General features: G+C 36.4%; 1 protein-coding gene across 3 annotated transcripts in view; it reads left to right on the top strand.

Moving 5' to 3' along the window:
* LOC139134524 (ubiquitin carboxyl-terminal hydrolase 19-like) overlaps positions 1-24,902 on the top strand; it is a 231,910-nt gene that overhangs the window by 110,395 nt on the left and 96,613 nt on the right. For all 3 annotated transcript variants that reach the window (XM_070701382.1, XM_070701381.1, XM_070701383.1), the window contains exons 9-10: positions 2,376-2,629; positions 18,565-18,733. In XM_070701382.1, the coding sequence (XP_070557483.1) occupies positions 2,376-2,629; positions 18,565-18,733 (423 nt within the window). The remainder of the gene's footprint in view (positions 1-2,375; positions 2,630-18,564; positions 18,734-24,902) is intronic.

The raw sequence follows: 24,902 nt of genomic DNA, 5'->3' as shown, positions 1-24,902 counted from the left end.
GTCAATGTACTTCAGCACGTAGTTCGCAGATTGCAGATTGAGAAAATAAACGTGTCCCAGTAAATAACGGAATATTTATGTACATCAACTCGATATTAATCAAATTTACAGCTCATTGCAAAAAATGTATTTCAAAGATTTGTCACTGACAAATACTGCACTGTATGGGAAAAAAACAGTCTCGAGAATAGTTCAAGTCGTACTACCCGAGACAAACACTTGTTTTGTAAATTTTGATTTCATTTCACAAACTTCATACTTCATCGAGTATCGCGTATTTCAGTCTTTGTGAAGCCATTTTATTGACATTTTCGATTTGTGTTTTGGCTTTGTTGTGGAACATGTTGAATTGTCTCTGCGGACATGAAGGCACTAGGCCGTGGTGCAAACATATTCAGCCAAATTATCGTTTCAAAGCAAACAGTTCTATCACAGAAACACCATCAAGTCTCTCTAGCAAAGTTGCGTTAAATATTCAGTAAAATGTCACATAACGTGAAAAGTGTGACGGGGTCGAAGTGACTTGGTACGAGGTGACCAAAACCAGTGTGAATTATTGTGGTCGAAGCGGACAGGGGTCAGGATGACCTGTTCCCCAAGCGAGCTATCTTCAGAAGTCTGTTTCTTCGCATGTTGTTCAGCATCACAAACATATATGCCTGTGCTATGTATCACAGCAAATAGTTACATAAATAGTTACGTAAATGGGATCCTCGTTATTTACGAACCCAGAAGTGTGTCTCACTCAATGCATTTCCTATCGATAGCGAGGGCAACTGCCCGCATTCCATGTACCTTTTTTTCAATGCCAGTACAATGCTATCTGTGCAAAATTTGTAGCGATATGCTCCCGTGTGATGGAAAACCTCTCTTATTCTAACATGGACGTAGTTGATTTTGGACTTCGATTTCGTTTAATGTGATGTCCATGCAGTGAGTTGGGGTTGGCGCGTGTAATGCAATCTTCGCTCGTCTGCGGTCCGATATCCACAAGAAAGATTGCTAGAAACCCGTATTTCAACTCTGTTGTCGTTTTTTAGTTGACTTCATTGCTTATTGGAGAGGTTTTTCCAGGATTGGGAGCCATGGCAATGCAAATCTACATCTTTCTCTGTACTGCGCCCTTTATAGATCGCCTCTAACTCCTGAAAACAACTGTAGAAATCAAAACCAAGGCTCAGTAAGTGAGGCTACCCACAGTTCTCCATGATCTTTACACATGGAGATCACTAACTGAACTGAAGCAAATTTCTTCTGTACATAGATCAACTCGGTCCATATTTCAAAATTCTGGCAACATAGTTCTGATGATCACAATTTTCTGATTTCCCACTGTGAGTAATGAGAAGATCAACCCCTTTTCCGCGGAGGAGATAGCAATTTTTGTATTGCTGGAAGCCTTTTTGTTTGCCAAGGACTTAAAAGCTGCCACCTGATTGGCCCTAACTATGATATAACATTATAGAAAGTCATTAACTAGTTTTATATCAGCCAATTCCTTATTTGCATTTTTAATGAACATTTCCAATTAGGGATATATATATATATATATATATATATATATATATATATATATATATATATATATATATATATATATATATATATATATATATATATATATATATATATATATATATATATATATATATATATATATGAATTGACTGAAGCAAAGTTGATGAATCTTGCTACATATATTTAAGACACTGTAGTACATGTTATTAAAATTCGTTAAGCATTTTTGCTTCAGCCAATTTATAATTTGCATATTTGATGAACTTTCTTAATTAGGGATATTTATCTGTATTGACCACAGTCAACAAAACTTGCTATGTACATTAAAGATACTATGATACAACATTATTGAAAGTCATCTGACATTTTTATTTTAGCCAATTCCAAATTTGCATATTTAATGAACTTTCCTAATTAGGGATAAATACTGGGATTTACTTGATAAAAGTTGGCAAGACACGCTGTGTACATTGATCATTATCAGGTTATAACAGTATTGAAAGTCATTTTGCATTTTCATGTCAGCTAATGCAAAGCTAATTCATAATTTGCATAGCTAATAAGCTTTCACAGTTTGGCATATATAGCTTGAAGGACTTGAGCAAAGGTATATTAAGTGGTGATACAATGACAGTACTCAAAGAAATTAATTATTTTTATTTCAGCTAATTACATATTTGAATACTTAATGACCTCTCACATTGATCTGCGGTGAATTCTGTTCATTATGTTGATCATAACACTTTCAATGAAGTTACAAACATGTAGCAAAGGTTCAAATTTGCACCAAAAGGCAACACATAAGCATTTTCAGTTCACATCTGGTAAATATTCTTTCTTTGTTTCTTCCTTTCCAGCTGCATCCCCAGGCAGCACAACAGCTACAATCAATCAAAGCAGTTTGTTTTCACCAACCCACAGTAGAAGCAATGCCAAAAAGAGATTAATGTCTAGCACAACCTCAGATGAAAGTGATAACATCAATTCTACTGTGTCCTCATCAGTCATTGGGTCAGTTGGAAGTACCGGCATTGGCACCTCTGATGAAAGTGCTGTGGACAATAAGTTTAAAGTTCATACACATCATCTTAGCAAACCTTCAGATCTAACTGTAAGTTTGTTTTCAAAGCATATCTCCATAATTCTTCATTTCTATTACATATCACTTTTACCCTTTAAGAGAACAATAGCATTATTGATTCTTACCCGAAGGTAAACCTATAGAAGTATCTTTCACTCACCTGGGGGTCTTTTATGTGCAGTATAAAAGCAGGTGACCCATCATAGGCCCCAGATTTGAATCTGTAGCCTTCCTCATCATAGTGCTGTGCTGCTCAAACCCTTCTGACAAAAAGTTACTGCTAGACATTTACACAAGAGACGTTGTTTCTTAGCTTGCTGTAGAGTCAAGTCCTTCCTATTTTGTGTTTCAAGCATGTAGAAAGTAGTTTTCTGCTTTCTTGGTACTTTTCCTTGTCCCTTTGTCTTGTTAAAATGGCTTCTGACCCAATCTTTCATTCTCCAGCTCCGCCCACGGGCATTCTGTTGTTCTGAAATGATGGTGTATAACCGTGCCGTGTAGCCTAAACATGATTTCGTATTTTAGTTTCCGTTTGCCGCTGGAGAACTTCCATCGTGATTTAAAAAAAATAAAAGCCTCAACAAAAATGAGCTATTATTAATACAAAAGAAACAGTCGTATTCTGCTGGTTCACGCAACTGATTATTCTTTCTCTCACACCCGGTCACTCTGCACCGCGGCATGCACGGCAGAGTTCTTACCAGCGTGTATTTACCGCAATCATGAAGCGCATAGAATGACGATGGTACGTTGCTATGACTGCCGTGTACATGAGCGCGGTGGCTGAAATGGAACATGCATGCGACGACAGCTATATATGCATGCGAGCGCCTAGCGCCTCTGAACTGTCGTCTGCTGTCCCGGCCTTAGAAATGTATATATACAAGGGTATGCTCATATGAACATGGAACCTGACGATGTGCGTAAAGGGGGGACAGGGGGGACAGATACTATTACCCTCTACTAAAACGTCTGCAAAAGGTAAACAATTTTTACGCTCCCATATATGCATATGTATATATGCAAATGGGAGGTTTTCGTATAAGGTGGCAAAATGGCGTTTGTGTGTATGTATGTAAGTATGTATGTATGTCTGTTAGTCCGTCCACATCAAAAGCTCCTAAACCGTAGCACCTACTGTCTTAGTATTTGGTGTACAGGTGCACCTAGGGATGGAGATGTGAATTTGTTCAAATGAACATGTCAGTGCCAAAAACATGCAAATGAGGGGGAAAAAAGGAAAAATCCTGCAAATGGCTAAAACTCATTAAGCATCGGTCAGATTTGGTTGAAACTTGGTATGCAGATTTCTTTAGGTATTCTAAACTATGTGTGCAAAAATTGGGATGAAATTTGCATGTTTTTATTTTTAGGGTATTTTTTCCGTTTTTAGTCAAAAAATCTTGTTCTCTGAAATTGCTCGTCTGATTGCTATGAAACTTAATATTCATGTTCCTCAGAATGACCTCAGTCATGCTTGTACAAATTGTATTGATATTGTCATATTTGTAATTTTGGGGCAATTTTCCCAATTTTTGATAAAAAATGTTTAAATCCAAAAACTGCTGATTTGATAGCTTTGATACATGTATTTGGTATACAGGTATCTAAGATTAATCTCAATATAATGTATTGAAGGTATGTTGAAACTGGCAATTTTTTTTTAATTTTTGGGGCAATTTTTTTTTTAATTTTTGGGGCAATTGTTGCCTTTTTTGGTCAAAAATGTTTTCTCCTAAAACTTCTGATCTGGTAGCTTTGATATCTAGTGTACAGGTTCCTAGGGTTTTTGTTAATTAGATATATTTAAAATTAGGATGAAATCTGCAATTTTGTATTTTGGGGGGCAATTTTTCTCATTTTTGGTCAAAAAATTTGTTTCTCAAAATTTACCAGTCTGATTGCTTTGATATTTAGTAAACCGGTCCTTAGGGTTTTTGTTAATACGATATATTGAAATTAAGTTGAAATCCGGAATTTTGAATTTTTGGGGCATCTTTGCGAAACTTTCAGTTTTACTGGAATATCTTTCATTTTGTATTTTTAAGATTTTTTTGGGTAATTTTATACCTACTGGAACTAAGAGTATATAGTGTGGTGATTTAGTAAGCATTTGATATGGTAAACTGTATTTGGTGTTGAAATGCGGTAAAAAAATCGTGGCAGATTTTGAAAAAATTCCAAACAAATGCCGATAAAAAATTCAACCAGAGAAGGTTTGACAAAAAGAAAAGGTGGGAGAGTGGGGAAAAAAGAATGTACAATGGATCGGATAAAAAAGATAATGTACCTCATCAATCTTCCAGACACCATCCCTTATCAAATGGTCCACCCCGATGTATTTTTGTGCACAATTAACCATGCAGTGTATTTTAGTTTAAGATGTCAAGTTAGGTAAGGATTTGAAAGGAATAGTCAAGTTCACCACAGTTTAACTTTATCTCTTGTGTCATCATCCTTGTGTAATTGGTTAAGTTTGTAAGTTGTTCCAGATGTGGATGTACCAGCTGTTCTGGAAGAAAACAATGTTTACTTTTTCCTGTAGGGTTTCTGAGTTGATGATTGTATGTTGAAATTTCTCCATGTATCTGGTGTATGGGCAAAGTGTAAACATTTGGTGCATGTTATGTATTTCAGTCTATGTCAAATATTGTAAATGAAAAATCAAGAACAGTTTACTGTGTGTTTGTAAAAGATAACATATTTGTCAATACATAAACTGCCTTGCAGATTGATTGTCTTAAATATTATCACAGAAGTAGAAAAGGAAAAGAAACTAATCAAATTGCTGTAACATATTCACTCTCAGTGCCTGTATAGGCCTATACTTAACTATTTTATCATTATATTCAGCTGTTTGTTATAGCTTTATCACTCTCCATGGGCCAAGGCACACTTGGGGTCAATGTCATCACTCTGTGCCAGTCTGTGTATGTCAGTCTGTCTGTATATGTATGTCCATGTTTCATACAATTGTTGACTTGTTTTGATAACTATATGGGAGCAAACAGTGATGTTGTCACTATTTTTTTATTTTTGAAATGTATCTCACTGACGATAGAAAGTAAAATATAGAATGAAAACAAAGAAAAAAATGTGAAAATGTAACCCTTGACCTGCAAGGCTTGTTCACGTTCCATACGACCAAAACAGACTGAGTATAAAGAAATGCACATTTGAAAAAATCTTTCGGGTTCTATTGAAAGGCTTTCACTAAAACGGAAAAAAAACTTAAATGTTCTTCTTTGGAATATTATATTGGAAGGTTTTTACTACGAAGAGAAATAAAAAAAATATGTCCTTTCTTCTGCGCAAGACAAAACCACAGAACGGCATTTGCTTTGCGACGTTCGAACATCCAAAGTTACTACCGGATAACGGAAATTTGAAACGCACACAGTCAGGATTAGCGATGCATTTATTCTCGGTCATATTTCGAATATCTACAACATGTCTGTCATTTTCATAACTTGATGTGTGCTACGATGCCATTTCAAATTTCATACGTCGTTTTCGCGACGGAATTCGACTCACATCATCGGTAAATAATATCGTCAAGAAATGATTTGCGTACCCTTGTGTATATATATCATTATGTGAAACGACACGTACACAGCGCAGGTCGCGCGAGCGTACGTATAGTACGCGTATTTCAATGCGTGCGTCGTTCGGCTGCGGCGTTTAGCATCAAAAGAATGCGGTCGATGTGGTCGCTTGTGATGTTCACGTAGACACGTCCGACCTTGATCTGGTTTTGTAGCTAAGTCGGCATTTCAATCTGAACGGCATTCTGTTATAAATTTCTTACACAGTTATCATCAAAGTTCGTATTTACATATAAGCCGCTTAGTTTATTCAGACTATCAATTCAGAACAACAGAGTGCCCGTGCTCCGCCTAGCCTGGGCGAGGTTTGAGGTTGGCCTTGTCTTCTCCCGTGCCTTCAACTTCAAGAGTTTTGGTTTTGTCTCGTGTTGCCGAGTTTGAGATTTTTTCAGGTTGCCAGAGTGTGTTCACTTTGGACGATACTCGTCCTGCCATTGTGCATTTTGAAGCCTCTGTTATGTCAAAAATTAGTGCAAATTTTCCAGGCGCTCCAGAGTCAGGGACTTCATCGATTCTGTCCCAATTCCGTGTCTTGACTGTGTTGTCGTTGTCTCATGCTTTTGGTATGTTGACGACTGTGGATTTGAAGGCAGGTGGCATAGTGTGTGTTGCATATCCTAGTGGGTCCATCATCTTGAATTTGTCTGGTTCAAAGTCAGCTGTTACTTGGCCTGCCTTGATTTCGGCTTCAAGTTCAGCTTCCCCTTGTTCGGTTCCCTTGGTGTCCAGGTGAGGGTCTACCTTGTCGTTGGGAAGGGGGGGGGTGTGATGATTGACCTGTTCATACCATGGCTCGTAGTACTACCTTCTATCAGCCGGGGTCTAAGATGGTTCCTTCTGTTAGGACTAGTCCACAATGATATTCTGTGGTGACTTCTCCCTGGGTGGGACCTCCCAGTACCCTAGTCTTTTTAGCGACGAAGTTACGTAACTGAGGAAGCTTATAGAGTTGGGAGAGGCAAAATTGACGTCATTTCCGTCAACAACTTCCGTAAAACTATTTTGTCACACCACGTGATCACCACTTCCGTAAAACTATTTTGTCACACCACGTGATCAGTGTTATCTAACGACTATAGCATACTATTCACGCTGCACACTCACTATCAGCGAAAATAGTATCGTGTTGAATTGACATTATAATTGAACTTAGAGCGTACGTCTGAGTGTATTGGCTTACATGAAAATGCGATAGACAATGATGCATTTACGTTAGAACGTCCATGCTCGATCAAATTGTTTTTGTCTGTCAGTGTAAATTACGAGATTGGTGGATGTGAATGGACATCTTGTGTGCGTTTGGTCTTTGTCTGACATGCACGTCGATTCGATCTCCTTTTTACTGTGCAGGGGAGAATGAATTACGTTCCTCATGGGTTTCAAATATGTAAAAAAAAAATTCGAAGTTTTGAGTGGATTTACGATTTCGTTTGCAAAATTACGAGCGAAAATTTCAGCTTCCCAATTTATCGGCGCGACCGTGCAAGAAACCTCAGTCTCCTACTACCTCCATGATCACATGTTGTACCACACAAACATGAACATGATGAAAGGCCTCTGAGACACTCAGTGTGTAAGCGTGTGGAAATTTTCGCAGTGTTTTTTCTCATTTAATTTGGCAAATTATCAGCAAAAACCTCAATAATTCAAGGTAACCCTTTCTTCTCAATCGCTTCCTGGAGTTTCAAAGTCATACCAACGAAAATGAGTGAAAAATTTCGGTGCAAAAATAGTGCATCGGCGAGAGTAGAGACTGAGAGTATTCATACAGAAATAGCCCATGATTCGAGCTTGGTTTTCGTGTTTTTCGTTTGAATTTTGGCCAAATAGTCGCTTTTTAGCGGGTTTTGAAATTTTTAAAGCATCTAAAAACATTAAAATGACTTTCCATTAACAAACGAAATAAAAAAATTAGAAATTCAATTATTTATCTACAAAATAAAAATATTTTTGGCAAGTGAATCATGCAGCTAAAAAGTGAACAATCAATGTTTTGGACGAGCACGTACGTGTGAGCGATTTTTGTGGGGATTCCCCGACCGTTCGTTCATTGCTGTGGCGCTCGAATACGCAGTCAGTTTCTGTGAAACGGGATGAAATTTTCTTTCAGGCGAGGCGTTTCAAGTTACTCTTGAGAAAAGTTACTTATTTATCAGTTGTTGTTTTACTGTTTTATGACACATGTTTTTGATTCAATCACTTGTTGACCTGAAAAACAACGATATTTAGTACTCTTTTTCAACAGACTTTTAGTAAATAGCCGCTTTAACAGCTTGTTAAAATACTATCGTTTTCAAAGTACATTTTGAGTGAACTTTGTAAATGAACATTCTGAACCATCGTGTAATGTTATGCTTGGAATTTTGTTGCTTTTGAGGTTTATTTGTGGTTTTTTATAATTATTATTTAAGTTAGTTATATTTTGTGTTTCTTTCCATCATCAAACATTGACAAGTAAGCTTGTAAAAGTAGCCTTAAATCACTTAAATTAGAATTATGTGTTACTTTCTGGTTTTGTAATATGTAAAGAAATAAATAAGTTGATTTCTTTTGATCCTTTCCACTTATTGGTATTTTTTCCTGGTTTAAAGTTACTAATATCCTTAACCCTTAGTCTCTACAATCTTAGAAAAAAAATGAAACGATTGATTTAATTTAATAAAAAGAAACTTATTGTGACACAGTTCAGTCATTTTCATAACTCTGGTTCAAAATTCAGTGTGCTATACTCATATCTTGGCAGTGCTGAACTCTTCTGTCATAGTATCTGCAATTGAAGAATTACTTCACATAGAATAATTTGTAAATTATGTAAATCAGTGCTGTTGAAGATTATTTAATTGTCAGGGTGTTGCCAAATCTTGTGTGTATATAAGTATGTCCGGTTCTGAGATGAGCTGTATTGGCATACAAAAGGAATTTGTTAATAACTGACAATTTAATTAATATAATCAATTTTGAAATTTACTCAAAACTTTTGAGACTGAATTTGTAAATTTACTAAGAATTTTCAGAAGCTAGAGGGGAAACAGACATAACAGTGTGATGGGCGGACCAGAAAGTCCATGGAAATCAAGCAGGTTGTTCTTACATGAACATTGCTGTTTGGTGTGTTGATTTGTAACACGTACACTATGCTAACATGTTTCAACAACCAAGGAAACATTTGCAACGTTATACTCAGTGTGACATATTAATAAAATTATTTTAATTTTGTATCGGAATATCACAAAACAATGTTGTGATCATCGCAGTCCAGCTGTTATGAGTAAGCATGTGTACTTGGCTGGACCGATCAAGTTTCTGCAAAAAATCATTTCTCTATCAATGACAAGCTAAAGTGACGTCTTTAATAAATGTGTCCATTCAATATTATCCAAAGAAAATCAAGGCTATCAATGACATGAAGAAAGTTTGTTAGTCCTCATGGACGAAGTCTGGGGGACTTATAGATTGGGTCTGTCCGTGCGTGCGTGCGTACGTCCGTCCGTCCGTTCATGCAGATATCTCAGACATGCCCTGGTCAATTTCTTTCAAACTTTGCACAAGGATAGTACCCTACCCCATACAGATGCACGGCAATTTGTTTCACAATGCAATCAAATTTGGCCGTGTTAGACTCGGAGGACTTTTTAGTTTACACCTCCATAGACTCCCATGTATAAGGCAGTTCTCCATAGACTCCCATGTATAAGTCAGTTCTCCGTAGACGCCCATGTATAAGGCCAAGAACAATAAAAATTTAGTTTCTCATCGTATTCATATTGCAAAAAGGATGCAGTGACACAGTTTTTAGTCCCCACGGATGAAGTCCAGGGGGCTTATAGATTGGGTCATGGTGTCTGTTCGTCCATCCGTGAGTCCATCCTTTCACACAGATATCTCAGACATTTTGCCAAATGTCACGTGACCTTGGTGACCTTTGACCTCAAATATACGTATTTGTCCATAACTCAGTAACCACAAGTGCTACACCCTTCATATATGGTATGATGGGATGACACCACATATTAAACCTCATTAATTATGCACATATCTAATTTTGAGCGAGCCAATAGAGCTAGCAGTGTTGTCCTTATATTTAAAAGTAGCCGGGTAATTTAAGAAAGTAGACGGGTGTACTGCGAGGAGCGAAGCGACTGAGTGGCGAGAGAGCGTAGCAAACGAGGGGGGGAGAGCTCGCTAGGCGAAAAATGAAATTTTGGAGTGGAAATGGTGTTCTCTGGTGGCATCTCAGGTGACATTTAGCTGAGACTGAAACAGTACTTTTGTTGCGTGTCTTAGACGTGGTTCACATACAACAAAACAAACAAACATGATTTTGTTTTGTTTGTATTATCTATGACACACTTATGGTTTTATTTGCAGTGAAGATTTAACATTTAATCTTAAATCACCTGCAGTCTGCTCATTTCATTGCTCATTTCCACTTCTTCATTACCTCATAGTTTCTGAAACTTATGACACAAAGTGAGTGATTGACAGAAATGTTGCAACAAATTACTAATAAATGTCAACCGTGCAAGATCGTCCCGTCTCGCAGTTCCCAAATTTGATCAAAGCAGATATGCAGTATGGCGTCGGAAGGAAACAACTCTATTTTCTTTCAAATTTGCTCCACGAGTCAGTGAAAAAAATGATTCAGAGGTTCCATCGAAAGACACTATCGGGCAACCCAACATGGAGAACATGGAGAAGCGCAGTGAAACTGAACCCATGCCGGAATTCACGACGTATTGTCCTGTTGTCTTCAACAACGGGGGATCAGCGCCACGGTGAAGCTGTGAGCCGTGACGATGATGCAACGGTCGGAAACACTTATGCCTGTGACCGTGGATTCTAGTACGTAAAAATAATCAATGAAAATAAAATACCCATTCAAATAAACAGTCGGTTTTAAAAAAAATCAGTTCTAGCTCATTTTTAAAAAATTAATCTAGAAAATGCGTCGGTATTGCTCTGAGAATAACTTGATTTGTTGAGAAGATCATACGCGTAGTGACGTTGGCAGCCATCGCGGCGGCGGAAAACTAGAACCGTCGATCAAAATCACATCTTTTCGGCGCCTTTCTCTCACAAATTCAGCGAAATTGAAGTTTTTTATACATAAACTAAATGTATTGTTGGGCTTTCTTCGGGAAAAAATATTCCATCGGCAAGGTTCCAGTGGCCGACGCCACATTATTTTTTGACGCCATCGTTAAAAATGACCTAAGATACTAGTCAAACCAATTACACTGCTCGTAACAAAGGCAACACCATAGGTGCGTCCATCAGCCAATCACACTATTTAACAAATAAAAGATCGGGCTCAAAAAGACACAATTGGGGATTTAGAAACTGTTTTGTGTTTGTGCAGTTCCATGCGTGGAAAGGGGTCGCGAAACTGCTAATCGTGCGTGCGCCGTCTAACAGCTGGCAGTGCAATCCCGAATCTAATTACGTTAAAAGTAGCCGGGAAAAAATGCAAAACAGCCGGGTTATTTACCCGGCACCCGGCTTCTAAGGACAACACTGAGCTAGAGGTCTAATTTTTGGTATATAGGGATAACTTAGCAATACAATTGTTTTTGACAAAATGTCATGTGACCTCGGTGACCTTTGACCTCAAATATACATATTTGTCCATAACTCAGTAACCACAAGTGCCACACCCTTCATATCTGGTATGATGGGAGACCTTATGACGCCACATACTGTACCTCATTAACTATGTGCATATCTAATTCTGAGCAAGCCAATAGAGCTGGATGTCTGATTTTTCGTATATAGGGATAACTATAGGATAGAAATTTTTTGACAAAATGTTTGTGTCAATAAATAAGTACCACAAGTGCTATGTCCTTTATATTTAGTAGGATGGGAGATAACACGCTTTACCTCATTTATTATGCACATATCTAATTCTGGGCAAGCGAATAGAGGTAGAGGTCTGATTTTTGGCATATAGGGATTTATTAGCAATACATTTTTTTTCCATGATGTCACGTGACCTCAATGACCTTTGACCTTGATTATACATATATCTGCATAACTCAGTAACCACAAGTTCTATACCCTTCAATTTTGATAGGATATTAGACCTTAAGATGTCACATCTTGTACCTCATTTATTTTGCGCATATGTATTTCTTGGCTGGCCAATACTATACAGCTAGAGGTCTGATCTTTTTTCCCAATTTAGAACCATAACTTAGACATGCCTCATGTGTTTCAAATTGGGAACAACGACATAGACCTATGTGCCCATAGATCTCAACATATACACTCCAGTGATACTTCTTAATGACCACATTTCCCTGCCCCAAGACTAATACTCCTATTACAAGTGGGGACTTTGTATTGTCAATGACTTGTTTAGAATTATATTTTCGTTTTAAACTACAGTTCTTTGATGCAGTGTGGTCGTCTGGCAATCCATCATCACGGCAGATGTAGTGCATGCAATACACAGTCCACACTGTCCAATCATGCGTGCATGTTTTCCTGTTATAATTCAATTGGGTCAGAATTTTGTAGCAAGGAACATACAAAATCTTGCAGATAAATCAATTTGGATGATCTATGTACATCTATGCAAATTCCAAGTTTGGTGGACATGTGAAAATTATGTTTTTTGCCTTCATGTACAAGATGGCATGTTTACCAAGCTTGATGCTCACTGCTAAAAAAACAATAGGTTTTATTACAGTTTCACATTTCAACCCTTTCTTTGCATCTTTCTCAGCAACATTCCCAAAACCTCTCTCCTTGCATCCCTACTGCTACATGCACTGAGGAGCACAGTGTCATCATTGACGCTATTTTTAGCTCACATTTGGTTTTACCAATGTGAGTTTATCGTATAGGCTGCAGTGTTCTCCCTGAATAAGGTAACAGGGGCGTGGCGCCCTCTTGTAAATTCCGAGCGCCCCCTTGCCAGAAATGAAAAATTTATTTTTTTGAAAAATAAAACAATAAAATGTACGGGGAAAAAAAGTTGACAGTGATTTACAAGCAAAATGCGAGCGTGAGCGTCGATCCTGCAGACTGCAAACGTAATTCTCATCGATCTTGCAAATCTCGCGAGTTTGTGATGTCATCCGAGATCATAAGCCCATGTGCAACTCATCGAAGGCAGCCATATTTGCATGGCTCAGTCCATAACGTTACGTTAGCCACGGTCCCTCCATAGGGACCGTGCATTAGGTAACCGACTTAGCTGAGTAAACATGGCAAGGAGCTGGAGGGTAACCAAGGACAGCAGAGTACACTGAAGTTTTTATAGGAGGTTAGAATTTCGTTTGTGTATTCCTTCCAAAAGCAAAACAACCTAATTTAGGCTCGGTCGGACTTGTATCAGGATGAGAACACGTGAGTGTTATGGTGATAATTTTGCCATCGATGAATAAATGTATGTCTCTAGACTCGCTATGTTTTCGTTTGTAATAAAAGTTATGGAACACTGTTTCAGATCTCTTTTCCTTTGAGTTTTTTGTACGAAAAAAATCTGAAAAAATGCTCCCCAAACCTGAGTGTTATGGTGATAATTTTGACATCGATGAATAAATGTATGTCTCTCGCTACGTTTTCGTTTTCAAAAAATGAAATCTTCATAATTGAAATCAGTGAACTGTAATAAAAGTTATGGTACACTGTCTCAGATCTCCTTTCCTTTGAGTTTTTTATACGAAAAAAATCTGAAAAAAATACTCCCCAAGTGCCACCAAATAACACCATTTTAATCGCTGTTTTTCAAAAGCTCCAACGGCAGGAGGGGGGACACCCCCTCCTGACCTCCCCCCGCGACCGCATTAGCGGTCGCTTGTGGTGCTTCGCACCACGTCTTCGCCCTCTTCTCAAAAAATCCTGGGGAGAACACTGGGCTGAAGTCGATGGCGTCTGTATGTATTTGTGTATGTATGTATGTATGTATGTATGTATGTATGTATGTATGTATGTATGTATGTACAGTATGTCCGTCAACATCAAAAACACGCAAACCGCTGCACGTTTCATCTTGGTATTTGGTGTGTGGATGCATCCTGGGCTATAGATGGGATTTTGTTCAAATGAAGTCTGCATTGCCAAAATTATGCAAATGAGCTTACAAAATATGAAAATGGTTAAGAATTAATAACTCAAGAACCGCTTTTTTGATTGCTTTGAAAATTTGTGTGCAAGTACCTTAGGTCAACCTTATACAGTTTTATGAATATTGTGAAGATATCCTTAATTTTGTATTTTTGCTGAATTTTTTTGTGATTTTTCTCATTTTCAATAAAAATTCTTCTTCTCTGAAACCGCCGGCCCAATGGCTCTCAAATTTGGGTTGTCTCTTTGCAAGGGTGTTACTCTTCTAATTTGTTGAAATTATGACAAAATTGGGAAAATTACTATTTTTGTGCAATTTTGTCATTTTTGGTCAAAAAATCTTAGACAGTGTTTCCTTTTTAAAACCCCTGGACAGACAGCTTTCATATTTCAGACGTACAGAGATGACAATAGTTAGATATTTGGAAATTGTCTTGAAATATAAAAAATTGTATTTTTACCTTCTCGTGTCTATTTATAGACAGAGAAGGTATTAGAATTGAAAACCAGTATGCTGGTGTCAACTTCTTCCGTCTGTCAAGACTTCCGTCTGTCAAGATCCGTTGACGTCATGCCATTGTGATGGGTCATATCATAAACTGGTGGGGGTGTTTATGGCTCAGGTTGAGGTGTAGGAGAACGATTTTGAGCTGTGACAAAAATCAAAAGGGACTTAGCGGCATAGCCACAGTGTTAAGCCTTTCTCCAAGGTTTCTTAGTTGACTACGATCTATTACAGACTACTGAGCTGACGTTAGGGGTACTCACTTTGTGTTTGCTCACTCTGTGAGCGCTAGTGTTTGGTACTGAGTTGCGTGGATATCCCTTCATGGCCTCACGTGATCTGGGCCTGTTGCATAATCTGCAGAGATGATCATATGCCTCCGAGTCTGAAAACTGTCATTGTGTAAGCCTGTCGGCATTTTCCTTGCATTTCTTCTCATTTAATTTTGCAAAATATCGGCGAGTACCTCAATATTTCAAGATAACCCTTTCTTCCCAATCGTTTCCTGGAGTTTCAGAGTCATATGAACGAAAATGAGTGAAAGTTTTAGACAGGAAAATCGGACCGTGACGTCGGCCATGTTCAATGTTTACAGTACAATCAGAAGTTTACGTGGAGGAATTAACCAACAAACACTGTTCGTGATGCCCGCCCTCTAGAGGCAGACCCTCCTATATGAAGTACCACATTTGATGCTTGTGGAAAGCTTGACAATGGAGCATTTAAATTTTAGAAAATGACAAACTGAATAGGAAGGTATTCAGAAAATATCAAATACTGTGGAAAAATGCGCAAATATTCAAAATAAACAGGTTAACTGATTGGTCAGCTATAAAAAACAATGAAAATGTTTATGATCAAAAGTTTTTGAGATGCGCACATTTTAACAAATACAGAAATTATTAACATTATAAATATAAGACCAAACTATTTTTTCAGAGATGGGACAGGTTGGAAATGAGGGGTGAGAGTCAAAGGCACTCCTATTGCTGCTTGTGGATGCAGCCACACCATTTCATTTACAGCATACTTATTCACTGTGTTGTGTTCAAGTTCAATATTGTACTGACTGTCATACAAGGATAACATTAGCAAATCAAATCAAATTAGAAAAGGATCAATGCTGTTGTGTGGATTTTGCTGAACATGGCTGATTTTAATATTTCGCCCTATATATTTGGTATCCAGCAAAGGCATATTTTGATGTAAAGTCAAAATTAACACTACATTGCTGACAATATATTTTACCGTTTCTGCATGAACTTTTCTTTTTTAAATTATAGTATATTAGTACTTCAAACAGATTAACAGTTATCGTGATGTCAACCCATAATTTTACATCACAAAGACTGTAATTCTGCCAATTTTTTTTGTTTTTCAGTCATTTTATAAATTTTGCACTGTACAAGATGATTGAACAAATTGCAATGTTTGAATTTGTAAACTCAAAGAATAAAAATCCTTTGGTCACAGATTAAATTATTTTTTGAAAAGAAATTTACTCTTAAACACTTTTAGCATATATTCTTTACACGGTCATGTATTTCAAGGAAAATATGCCTATTAAAAACAGTAATTTCTTAACTTTCAATTTTTTTTCAATACTATGACAATTATCAGCCATGAGGTATACAAACACAAGACCAGATAAGCGTTTTTCCATCATTTCCACAGGACTCTTTGGAAAATCCATTAAAAACAGTTAAAAGTGACTTGAAATGATCACTTGGTATACATTTAATTTACAGATGCCAGGTTGTGTATTTCACATGCACTCAGGTCAGCAAGGAAGTGCGTCATTACTATTTTGGACTGTTAATTCTTATTTCTGAATTGTTTAACTTTTTTCCACATTGAACTATCTTTAGGCAGTTTATACTGTAGCTTAGAATTTTTTTGATTGATGTATTTAATCATCTTTTTGGTTCTTTGGGTCCATATCCCACCTCATGCCCCTACATCATCATCAACTATTTACCAACAACTCCATGCCAACAACCAATTACCTGACCTGGCCACACATTAGAGAAGGTACAGCGTCATTGACGGTATTTTTAAGACAATATTGTCATTTTTGGTCAAGAAAACTTTATCTCAACATTACTTGTATGATAGCTTTGTAATTTGGTATAAAGTCCCTTGTTTGATAGCTTTGTAATTTGGTATAAAGTCCCAAAAGATGTTATTAGATAAATTTTCTGCTCAAAGTGTTGGGAAACCCCAAAATTTGTATATTTTAGGTACTTTTCTCAGTTTGTGACCTTAAATGACCTATACTAACCCAGGATATGTTGTGAGACAATTTTGAAGGCTGTGAACATTATTTTGTCATATTTGATACCAATTTGTAGGAAAATTTGATCCAGAAAACAAAGCTGAGGTAATTTTTTTTCATTTTGGACCAATCTTTGCAACTTTTCTACGTAAGACATACAAAAACTGATGAGAAATTTGGATCCAGGATAATTCCAGATGTTGTAATCACCACCCACAGTTGAAGGCATTTCACTATCTCTACATTAGAATTATAACACTCATGGCATTAATTAAAAATCTCCAAGGTTGTAAATGTACTTCCTGTCATTTGGTCTTATGTAATACCAAGGGGTGGAACATTTGATATGCAGGAGGGGGTAGGGTTTAGAAGATCAATAATGTAGCATTACTTTTTTACCAGATCCCTTGTGCATTTTTTGCCCACTCCCACCTTTTCTTTTTTTCAAGCCTTCTCTGTTTTTTGTTGTTGACATTTGCTTATGTATTTAGGATCTGCTTCTCCCATTGCTATAGAAGTTGATATGCATGTTCCTAAAGATGACCTCCAGTACCTAAGTTGGAGACCTTATTTGCTTTTGTCATTCTTGTTTTTCCTGGTTTTAATATTTCTCAAATGGACCAATTCAAACCGAATGTGAGCACATAGTGTCCTTGACGGTATTTTTTCTTAAGGTAGTATGCACCTAAAAAGTGAAAGACTTAGACTTTTGCTCAAACTTTCCTTAATGAAACTTTCAGCCATTCTCTTACTAAATCAACATAAAAATCGGGGGTCACCGTGCAAATTTTTGTTCTAGAGAAACAAATAACCCAAGATTTACCGATTTTTAAAATTCAAAATGGCCGCCATCTCTGTGTTAACTCTATGGAGAAAAAATAAATTATTCGATTTTCGAAAAACTAAGCCGGTGAAAAGTTTTCTTATACCGATAGCTTTGAAATGAACCCCCACAAGTGGTATATCAGAAGAGAATTGTAAAAGTTTAAGAGTCCAAATATCTGTCCCCGAGGTGCGGTCTTCTTTAAAGCATCATCTATACTGTTTTAGGAAATGTTGTTTTTCATATCAAAAAGCCTTTGACATACCAAATATATGATATTACCGTGACATTTACCTAATAGACTACTAAATATGCTCTGTACCGGATCTGCATAAAGATGAATTTAGTTTTGTATTTCTTTCTTAGGATATTGATAAACATTTTTTGCATCAAAAATGTATCTCAAAAACTATTCACCTTATTCCTTTAAAATTTGTACGTGGGCATTAATTTGTTGAAAAGTTCATAATCAGTACTTATGCAAAACCACTGCCAGTGGCCTGGTACCTATAACTTCATAAATTGTCTTCATCAACAAACAGGCTTCTTGGCTGGGCTGGGGTTTATGTTGGAAATTGATTAGTACTTTCCAAAGATGCCTGATGCAGTATATTTTGATAAATGAAATATGATTTTATGGGAGCATAGTATCCTTAATACAGTTTTTCTCTGCCCCTCCTGCAGAAACCAACATGTATTGTGTCTCCATTACCAGAGAAAAGGGACAGCAAGGATGCTGAAATAGTATGCAGGAAAGGCTTTACAGGATTGGACAATCTTGGAAATACTTGTTTCATGAACAGTGTTCTACAAGTACTGAGTAACACCACCGAGTTAAGAAGCTTCTTTACAGGTTAGAAGTTACATTTTTATTCAGGGTATGCATCAGTTCATCAGTGTTTCATCTAGGCTTTTCAATACCACAATTTGCACATGTTGACCTAGTACACATCGAAAGTTATAAGTTGAAGGGGTCAATCATCTCATACTCGGCTCAGTCACAATCAGGGTGCTCTAGAGTGTTTCACTTTTGTCAAAATTTCATCTTGTAGACACATATCTAAATTTACTAGATTCACAAAGCTCAAGGTTTGGTACATATTTGCTTGAAAAGTTGTGAACCAAACTTTCTCAGTATTTCCATGGCAACCAGTTCTTTATTGTGTTGACACACCGTCACGGACACTACAAAATATTATGAGTTGATGGAGAAATAACATAGTAGACTATACAACATTTGTACAAATATTCTTTTTAAAAGTTTAACCAGAAAATCTATACATCTGTTGTAGAAAATAAGGTGAATGTATCAGGATTTTACCCAGCTTTGCATGATTTCCTGCAAAATGATTTGTTATGAAAAAAAAGAATTTTTCATTTTTTTCTTCCCATGAGCTTATGATTCCTCTAGTTTACAGATTTGCCCTTTAGTACATTTAAATTAGTTTTTACTGCAATTGTTGAAGTCTTTAGAAAACATTAATAGTATTTGCAGCAAAGTTTTGCTCATTTTTTGTTAGTTTTCTAGTCATATTTGTCGTATGGTAAAAGCGTCACGGACACTACACATTCAGGAATATGTGTGTGAAACAAACTATTGTTTATTATAACCAGGAAACCTGTAAAAACAGTAAAATTATTACAAGAATTGATTGCAAACAAATCAAAAACATATTATTAAGGAAGTTTGACATAAAGAATATCTATAGTACTGGTATTTTCCAATAACCAGAAAATTTTATCAGAAATACAACACTGAATGCAAAAATTCTTGAGATAACTGGTATGTAGACAATGATAACTGGTGGGTAGAAAATGCTATACAATGCAAAATTGTCCTAGTAACACTATAAAGTGAACAATAAATGATTTACTGAACATTTGGTTTCCAACATATTAGTGTGATCTGTATTTCAGTAGCGTCACGGACACTACACATTTGAATACTTAAAGGGGCAACTTCTTTATCAGTTTTAACAGACAATATTAAACACAAATTCTCTATATCAGAAGTCTAATTAAAGTCATGAAGAGTATAATATAATACTCTCTTGACACTCATAGTGATATTTGTAGGTGACTGGAGTATTTTAAGTATTTGGTCAGCATCTATTGTGTATAAGGGGGAAAGAGGTTGCAAATTTTACTATTTATGGTGGTACTGCAGTAGTGTGGGCTCCATTATGGATCTTTGTCAATAGTGATGCATATAAGGGGAGGATTTATGTCCCGTAATGTTATTTTTCTGTTTTATCCCCTTGTTTGCATTATAAGGTTGTATTATTTGTGTTTGATGAAATTTCAGTTGTGTATTGTTTGTTTGAGGAAAACTATCGCGAGACATAGTCGGTTCTAGCATGTGGTGTCTTTTGAATGCTGTGATCCTAAAATCAATGTTTAAAACCCAAGTGTGTGGTTTCTCCTCAGTCGCAAAGTCCTGTCTTTCCTAAGTTGTTGTGTCAGATATTTTGATTTTTGTATGCTTGTTCTTGTTGTCGTTTTCATGTGGTATTGACTTAAAAAAATAAAGCCAATATTTCCATATTTTTATCTTGTGTTGAGATATTTTTATGAATTTTGTTTTTGACAAGTGTGTCTTTTATGTTTTTTTTACTGGGGGGTTCAGGGAAAAAGGTTTTTAATGTTTCGTCCTTTTCAAGTTCCTCCCAATATTTTGCAAGACTTTCTTTCAAGTCTTGTGTTTTAATGTATGGCCTATATGTTGTTGTGAAGATTAGATTATTTGTTTCCTTCTTTATTTTTCTTGTACTTTTTGTTGAGTTCAATTCCTGTGTTTAATTTCTGTTGTAATTCTAGTTATTTCTTTTTCTGTGTATTCTCTGTTAATTAATTTGCTTGTAAAGAAATCAACTATCTCCTTGAAATCGTTTGGGTCATTGGATGTCCAGAAGTATCTGAGAATTTCACCTTCAATTAGTCCTTTAAAATTTGATTTAGGTAACATGATTCTCTGTGCAGGTATTGGAATGTTCCAATTAGTTTTGTTTGGGTTTTAATATCCAAAATATTTTCTTGGTTGTGCCTTGGGTCCTTCAAAATTTTGACGTCGAGAAATGTTATTTTTTTCTAGTGATTTCTTAACTGTAAATTTAAATGTTGGGTGCATTTTGTTAGTCCCCACGGACACCGTCCGGGGGGACTTATCGGTTTGGTCATGTCCGTACGTGCGTGCGTCCGTGCGTGCATCTGTCTATGCGTGCATCCGTGCGTCCGTTCACGCAGATATCTCAGAGACGCCTGGAGCGATTTCATTCAAACTTGGTACATGGATTACTTCATATGTCATACTGATGCACTTTAATTTGTTTTGTGATACGATCCAATATGGCCGCCAGGTGGCCATTTTATTACGATTTTTTCATGAACAGAGCCATTACTCAGGCATGTTTCAACCTATTTTATTCAAAGTTGGTACAAGGACATTGACCTATGTCATACATATGCACTTCGATTTGTTTTGTGATACGATCCAATATGGCCGCCAGGCGGCCATTTTATTACGATTTTTTCATGTACAAAGCCATTACTCAGGCATGTTTCAACCGATTTTATTCAAAGTTGGTACAAGGACATTGACCAATATCATAGATATGCACGTCAATTTGTTTTGTGATACGATCAAATATGGCTGCCGTGCGGCCATTTTGTTACGATTTTTTCATGTACATAGCCATAACTCAGGCATATCTCAACCGATTTTATTCAAAGTTGGTACAAGGACTTTGACCTATGTCACACACATGCACATTGAATTGTTTTGTGATAAGATCCAATATGGCCGCCGTGTGGCCATTTTGTTACGTTTTTTTCATGTCCGGAACCATAACTCAGACATGTATCAAGCGAATTTATTCAAAGTTGGTACAAGGAGATTGACCAATGTCATACATATGCAAGTCAATTCGTTTTGTGATACGATCCAATATGGCAGCCATTTGGTTATGATTTTTTCATGTACAAAGCCATAACTCAGGCATATCTCAACCGATTTTATTCAAAGTTGGTACAAGGACATTGACCTATGTCGTACATATGCACATTGATTTGTCTTGTGATACGATTCAATATGGCCACCGTGTGGCCATGTTATTACGATTTTTTCATGTCCTGAACCACAACTCAGACATGTATCAAGTGAATTTATTAAAAAGTATTTTGATCACAGACCTAGTAAAGAGGACTCTATGCTCTCTGAGGACCTGAAATCAAAGTACCCATTAACAAGTGGGGACTGTGTCATCAACGATGACTTGTTTATTCTACGGCTGAACTCTGCCAGTTGGTTTTGTGTTTCAGTAAAAATTATGAAAATGTCATTTCTGAATCTTTTTCAAAAGTGAATCACATTTCAGAGATTGACTGGCTGACAATAAACAATTTGGAATTCATCGCATTATGACCAATTCAACATCTGATCAGAGACATTGTCATAAATCCACAGGTATTCAGAGATGATTTCCATTTCGAGTTTATGAAATGCAATCATGGCATTCCCAGCAATGCATTTCAGCCCATTAAACAGCCACATATTTGGCGGTAGAATTCATTGTTGAATAGCCCAAAGACTTGAAAGAAAGTCTTGCAAAATACTGGCAGGAACTTGAAAAGGACAAAACATTAAAAATCCTTTTCCCAAACCACCCAATAATAACCCACAAAAAGAAACAAGAACATAAAAGACACACTTTTCAAAACAAAGTTCACAAAAAGAGACAAAACGTAAACAATAATTACAACACAAGATAAAAATATAGAAATATTGATGTTAACGAACCCAATAACACGTGAAAACATTAACATCAACAAGTATAACAAAAACAACAAAATATCTGACACAACAACTTAGGAAAGACAGAACTTTGCGACTGAAGAGAAACCACACACTTGGGTTTCCAAACAGATTTCAGGATCACAGCATTCAATAGACACCACATGATAGATCCGACTATGTCTCACCATAGCTTTCCCTTAACAACCAACACACGATTGAAATTTCATCAAACACTTATAATACAGCCTTATCATGCAAACAAAGGCTTAAAACAGAAAAATAATTTTAAGGGATATAAACCCTCCCCTTATATACATCACTGTTGATATAGATCCGTAACGGAGCCAACTCTACTGCAGCACCATGATAAATAGTCAAATGTGCAACCACTTACACTTCTTATATATCGCTATAGCTTTCCCTTAACAAACAACACACGATTGACATTTCATTAAACACGAATAATACAGCCTTATAATGCAAACAAAGGGTTAAAACAGAAAAATAATTTGAAGGGACATAAACCCTCCCCCTATACGCATCACTGTTGACAGAGATCTGTACTGGGGCTAACACTACTGCAGTATCATCATAAATAGTCAGATTTGCAACCACTTTCCCCCCTTATATGATTCAAAAACACATTTTCTTTTGTTTTTAAAAGGATTTATTATGGTCTATGAAGTTTACTTCAGATGTCAGGTGAATTTAAATGTAAATGCAGTAAAAAATGGTTAACCACTTGTAAGGTGTAGTGTCCGTTACATGAAGCCAGTTGCAAATGGAAAGTTGTTTAATGTGAAAGTAAATTAGCTTGTTCAGTGTTATGTCTTAATTTCACTATAAATAACATTTCAATCTAAAAGTTATATTGGGAAATAACTGATAACAGTATTTCTGTTCCTTTTTTTGAACCCCTATACCGTTATTTCATAGGACAGTTTTTAAACATTACAATCTTAAGAGGTAGAAAAACATCTTTCACTGGTTTAATATATTTCATTTGATGTCTTACTCAAAAACTAAGTCACTCTCTTTTAAAAATGTAACTTCAGCTTGTAAACAATAGAATTACCAGCGTAAATCACTGTAACAAGTAATGTATGGATTTGGTGTCACGGACACTACGGCTGTCACGGACACTACATTTGACCCCTTTTTGATATACTGAAACAATACAAGTGGTAAATGGATTATATTTTTATAACACATAAGGAAGGCAAACAGGGCCACTTTGGCTAATGACATCAGATCTCTACTATCTGAATATGGCTGAAAGTTATGAGGGTGTCACGGACACTACAAAATTTTGGGACAAAAAATGTGGGCAACTTTCATGATTTGTCATTCATAATCAATACGTCGACCCTATAAACATTTAGTACCAACTAATCACAGTTGGTCTTCCAATCAAATAGATGTTTTAGGAAACATTCTTGGGTAATGTTTTCCAAGTGATAATAGAGAGATAAATCAATGCTGTTGTCAAAATGTAAAAAGCGTAACGACACACTAATTTCACTTGTTATCACGCCATTTCCATTCAAATCCATGTATTAAGATGAAATAAGTTGCGAAAGAAAGAAGAAATGCTATGTGATACTTTAAATATTCTTAATAATCGAAAAAATTAATCTAACAGTTTCAAAAAGTGAGTTTAAAAAATGTGCTTTTTCAGATGAAACAGCGTAACGCCAATTTTGACCCATTTTTAGGGTACTTTTTTCACTACTCAGCTCAGTACTATGTAACAACATTTTTTTCAAGACATTAGTATCCCAATGTATATCAGACTAATTTTAGCCCTTTGCACCCTGACCCCCTGGTGACCTATGACATCATACGGACATTTTTTCCTAGGCGGGTTCAAAGGGTTAACGTGATTTTTGTACTTTTATTTGTGGCAAAACCTTTACCATTGTTTTCCTACATAAAATATACATCTGGTCAAACATATCTTTGTACTTATTCAGAGTGAATCAGTGTAATTTAGAAAAATACAAAATGTGATATTGCTCAACTAGCCTACTGGAGTGTTCGGGTGTAATACCAAACCAATCTTTTGTACAACGTGCACTTTCACAATGTTAGAGTTAATTCTGCTTTCTGTAAAAGTTGATGATCACAATAAAATGAAAACTGATCATCTCATTTATCCAACTATGGCTACCCTGCTACTACCTCTGTGTTCAAAGCAAAATAAAGAGATGAAGGTAGTGATTTAAATGTA

This window comes from Ptychodera flava, chromosome 6, assembly GCF_041260155.1.
Source record: "Ptychodera flava strain L36383 chromosome 6, AS_Pfla_20210202, whole genome shotgun sequence".
Classification (NCBI taxonomy): domain Eukaryota; kingdom Metazoa; phylum Hemichordata; class Enteropneusta; family Ptychoderidae; genus Ptychodera; species Ptychodera flava.
The sequence above is the reverse complement of the archived record's forward strand: the minus strand, read 5'-3'. Positions and strand labels throughout refer to the sequence as shown.